A 5257-nucleotide genomic window follows, 5' to 3' on the forward strand; every position below is an offset into this window, starting at 1 on the left:
TTATTGTCGCGTTGAATAAATAACAGTGAAGTAAGATATCGTGGCGCTCAGCAACTGCAATGAGACTTTGTTTCTTTAATGACCGCGCTTTAAAAACACAGCGCTTTAAAAACACAGACTTTTCAAAAAGCCGAAAATAATTTTTGGATCAATAATTCAAATTGGAGAAGACCATATACATCTTTTAAAAATAAATTAACATGCACAAATGCTAATAATAGAAAAGTAATCTTGAAAGAAGCAATTGTGCATTACGTAACATATATTCGTGACGATAATTTTATTATATTGTCGTCATTTTATTTATAATATATTTTATCGTTAAAACAGTTTTCATCGATACGCAAATTATCTTTTTTTAAATTGAGTGACATTTCGAAGTTAGAAGATTTCATTTAGTGATACTTTCAGTTTTTTTCGGTGATAAAGTACGTAATCCTACCTTACCGTTGCAAAACCTTCTATGGATCCTATGAAAATACCGCCAAGCTTCACGTAATATCCCTTGGTACCCTTCTGTAGCATGAACAGTATTATCTTCTGCACACGTAAGGGCACCATGTACCATTGTATATTATATCTATGAAATGACGTTATAGAATAGAAGAATCAGCAAAACCAAAGAATAATATATTAGAAGCATCCTTATGTAATGTCGCTTTTTGATACTTAAACGTAATTTTATTTTATTTAACAATTAGATCTTACAAAATTTTATAATAAGTGCACTAAATGTTAATAAATTTAATTAGTATATAAGTTGTGCAATAATAAATCACGTCCCCGAACAAGGTTTCAATGTTTATTCAATATGAAAAAACGACATTACTTATGTGTATTCTTAATAAACCTCCGCGAGAATTTAAATTTTCCTCTATACGTAAGTCATATTCTTATAAGCTGCGTTTAATTTTCATTTTTATAATTATCCTGTAATCTGTGTTTGTGTGATTTGTTTGCAATTCCGCCAGTATCGCGAAGAAATTTCTTACACGGTGTCAAACACGTCATTGTTGTAATCCGTGATTTTTTGGGCGATGTAGTTTCCCAGGAACATAAATAGATACATGCCGCACAAGAAGAGAAGTTGCACGGCCAAATCTCCGAGGTCATATCCGGACGACAGTATCAAATAAATCTGAAATGCTTTGCATGTTTCCGTAAGTGTACTTTTATATTAAATGCATTAGTACATATTTATATAATAGTCTAAGCTCACTTGCATTAAATTGAGACTTAAGCAAGACACACCCATGCCGATCAGTAAGACACACCATAGCGAGAATGAGGATATTAGAAGTTCAGTGAACCTTTAAAAGATAAAAACATGCATTATTGCAAACGCTGTTTGCATGTAATTAGATTCATACCAACCGCACAGTTTTTCGATGAATATGTACTGCGTGAATTAATCCTGCGTATGTAGAATTTTCGTTCAGTTGTTTAGTAAATTGCAATCCGTTTGATACCATCGCGTGCTGAACGCGATAGCTGTAAATAATTTAGGAAACAATTTCAACGAATGGAAGAAAAACAATACAAACAGATACTGTTTGCTGTACATCAATATGAATATTTTAGCTATGGTAAGATAATGTTTAATTATATGGTAAATATATATCCCAATATTTTTTTAATATATATTGCACACAGCATCTTTTCCCGATTATTAAATTATTCATTATTACATTTCCATTGAATTATTTCCTTGAGAACATATTGAAATATCATAATTACGCGTTATCAGGCTGGTAAATTTATCAATAGAGATCGAATATCAGTATAATTTTACAATGTTGTTTTGTAATGTATGGATACCCGGAGCATAGCTGGACCATGTAGCATAATGGGTGTGATCGATAACTTTTTACAGAGACGCTGCTATGTAATTAAATGTTTTGCAATAATTATTGTTAGATGTATCTTAGCGTATACTATTAACGGTTGTCAATTTTTAGCTGCTATAAAGTGTTTGTTACGTTCCCTGTACTCTCCGACAGAGTTGCAGATTCTTTGAAACATTCTCATAAGCTAAGAAATGATAAAATTCAATTTTCTATACAATAAGTACATTTACGTTACCAAATAATTTTTTTACTGCACTGTGGTAAAGTTCCTGTGCAAATATCATAAATAATTCTCGTGGATCTTGTCCGTATTACATATATTGTTCTCGGTTTTGCTCCGGAACATGTAATTCGTATTTTACCTGGCAATTTTGAACATCCCACAGATGTGGTAACCATATGATATTATCATTGTTCCGGTGCCGAGCGTCGTGAAGATGCCTATGCAAATAGCGGCGTTCGAATGCAGTAGAAATAAGTAGAGATGCTTTTCTTGATCCACGAAGTACAGATTTATAAATTTCAGTATGAAGATCGGTCGAGTCTCATTCGTAGGCAAAATTATATTGAGAAAAGTTGGCCAAAATTGCAACAGGAAAAGCGCAAATATAAGACACATGACAAACACTGGAACAAATAAGAGAAAGTAATGCACATATTCTTTAGAAAAGCAATTTTCACGATATTCAAAAAATATTGGACTTAAAAATGATTGGACAAATAGAATTTATAATTTGATAATTGATTTCCGACATAATGTATAAATCACGTTGGAAAAATCATAACATGTAACCTGTCGACACAGTGGTATAACGTTTCGCTTTGTTCGTGTATTCGTCAAGAATAGCGATTTCGTTCTCGTCCCTTATCTTGTCGAAATTATCCTGCATTTTGTCAATCAAAGTCTTCACCTGTTATTTCAACGTTCCTTCTTTTAACATTATAATATTTAAATTCTCTTCCTTTTTCATAATATCCGACATTGCGAGATATTTAAGAAATAGAAACAAGTGTGTTTTGGAGGCAAAACTCAATTTTACAAGATTTATTCGTAGCAAAATTAAATTTAACAGGACATATTCGTTGTTTATTGAACGAAAGTAAATGAATGACAATGTTCGTAAACTCACTGTTTCGCTGTTGATGTAGAATGAAATGTAGCATATCTCGCAGCCAGCGAGAAAGGATGTGGAAAAAAGAATTCTAAGAATAAGATCCATTGTGCATTTGGAAGTAATAAAAACTCCAAGCTGTATATTTCATTATTATCTTATATATAATACAATATTGTCATCATATTATATAATTTTCAAGATATATATATATAATATATTTTGCTACGTTTTACTTTATGCAGCAAAAAATCTTGTAGCCAAAGTGTTACATTAGAAGAACATATTTTTATTCGGCTTCAAGTCACAAGTTTAAAATTAATAATAGCTGCGTGACCTACGCGATTGAAGGATTTATTCCAAGTCTAATCACAATTACATTTACAAAATAATTAATACAATATTATTATGTTTAATATAATGCAAACGAAATGAATTTTTATGAATTTCAATTTCAACTAAATTAAAACAAAATGATAGTACTATGAAATTACCAACATACCTGACACAACATAAAAGTTATTATGATGCCGCAAAGCAGACCAATCTGCAATGGGACAAGTTTCGATTGCTCATAGGGCCATAAGCCAAGCATGAGCAGGAGAACTCGATTGAGACTGAGGTGTGCTGGAGTGTAATGCATGTAAATCATTCCTGTGCGAGATTCGAGATGCATCTGACGTCGTGCAATAAGATTTAGGTGTAGTCACGCTCCCCCCCCCCCCCCCCNCTTAATCATTATCTTATATCTTACCTCTTATTGAGCGAATATTCTAAAGCAAAATTGCCCATTTGTTTTATTACACATAATGACCTCGAAATAGCACCGCGAGAACGCAATACTTGTACTTCGCAAATATTCTTGCTGCCATATCAATTGAACGTTCAATTCGATAAAGAAAAATATTTCTCCATTTATTCCTTGGATCTAATGTAGGAACTCTTATAATACATTTGCTCCACAAAGATAGTGCAAACCTACTTGCATATTCGTGACTTTACATATTTCAGTTTTGCACGAGCACTCGAACATTACATGTCAACTCTGAACTTTATTTCATTTGCTCGACATGTGATGCTGATATATCATCGCGACAGCATTAAGTCTTCATAACATATATTTATATATACCGGTGTCTTTTTAATACGTTGTAAAATAATCGGCTTAAGGGATATCTTTCGTCTTTCGACGGCGAAGTAATTTCTTAGAAAGAAACACGTAAGCCCATCCTGGCTGTATTAGATAGGTAGGAGTACAAATGAAGAATATTGCAGATTTAATTCTTTCGGTAACTCTATTTACATATATGGCTAATATTACGTTGGTGACAGATACTCCTATTATTGTCGCGTTGAATAAATAACAGTGAAGTAAGATATCGTGGCGCTCAGCAACTGCAATGAGACTTTGTTTCCTTAATGACCACGCTTTGAAAACACCAGACATTTCAAAAAGCCGAAAATAATTTTTGGATCAATAATTCAAATTGGAGAAGACCATATACATCTTTTGAAAATAAATTAACATGCACAGATGCTAATAATCGAAAAGCAATCTTGAAAAAAGCAATTGTGCATTACGTAACATATATTCATGACGATAATTTTATTACCTCGACGTCATTTCGTTTATGATATATTTTGTCGTTAAAACAGTTTTCATCGATGCGTAAATTATCTCTTTTTAAATTGAGTGACATTACGAGGTAAAAAGCTTTCATTAGGTGATACTTTCACTTTCTTCCAGTAATATAGTACGTAATCCTACCTTACCGTTGCAAAACCTTCTATCGATCCTATGAAAATACCGCCAAGCTTCACGTAATATCCCTTGGTACCTTTCTGCAGCATGAACAGTACTATCTTCTGCACACGTAAGGGCACCATGTACCATTGTATATTATATCTATGAAATGACGGTATAGAATAGAAGAATTAGCAAAACCAAAGAATAATATATTAGAAGTATTCATAAGTATACTCGCTTTTTCATACTTGTACGAAACTTTATTTTATTTAACATTTATTTCTTTCAAAATTTTACATAAGCGCGCTAAATGTTAATAAATTTAATTAGTATTTAGGTTATGTAATAATATAAAATATAAGTTAGTCCACGAACAAGGCAGAAATGTTTATTTAATCTAAAAGGACGAAATTGTTTATGTATATCCCTAATACACTTGCGAGGATTTTAATTTTTCTCTGTACGTAAGTCATACTCTTATAAGCTGCGTTTAATTTTCATTTTTATAATTATCCTGTTATCAGTGTTCGAGTGATTTGTTTGCAATTCCA

General features: G+C 32.2%; 1 protein-coding gene across 1 annotated transcript; it reads right to left on the minus strand.

Annotated features, from left to right (window-relative positions):
• LOC106751365 lies at nt 1–4846 on the minus strand. Its single transcript, XM_014632241.1, has 9 exons — nt 4733–4846; nt 3714–3732; nt 3462–3613; nt 2641–2758; nt 2210–2474; nt 1220–1310; nt 993–1138; nt 448–580; nt 1–54 (listed from the first exon to the last, which is right to left on the minus strand). The coding sequence occupies exons 1-9, from the start codon at nt 4844–4846 to the stop codon at nt 1–3; spliced, it is 1092 nt and encodes a 363-aa protein (XP_014487727.1).
• Nucleotides 4847–5257: the final 411 nt, after the last annotated feature.

This window comes from Dinoponera quadriceps, unplaced genomic scaffold (assembly GCF_001313825.1).
Source record: "Dinoponera quadriceps isolate SergipeBrazil2010 unplaced genomic scaffold, ASM131382v1 scaffold12286, whole genome shotgun sequence".
Taxonomy (NCBI): Eukaryota; Metazoa; Arthropoda; class Insecta; order Hymenoptera; family Formicidae; genus Dinoponera; species Dinoponera quadriceps.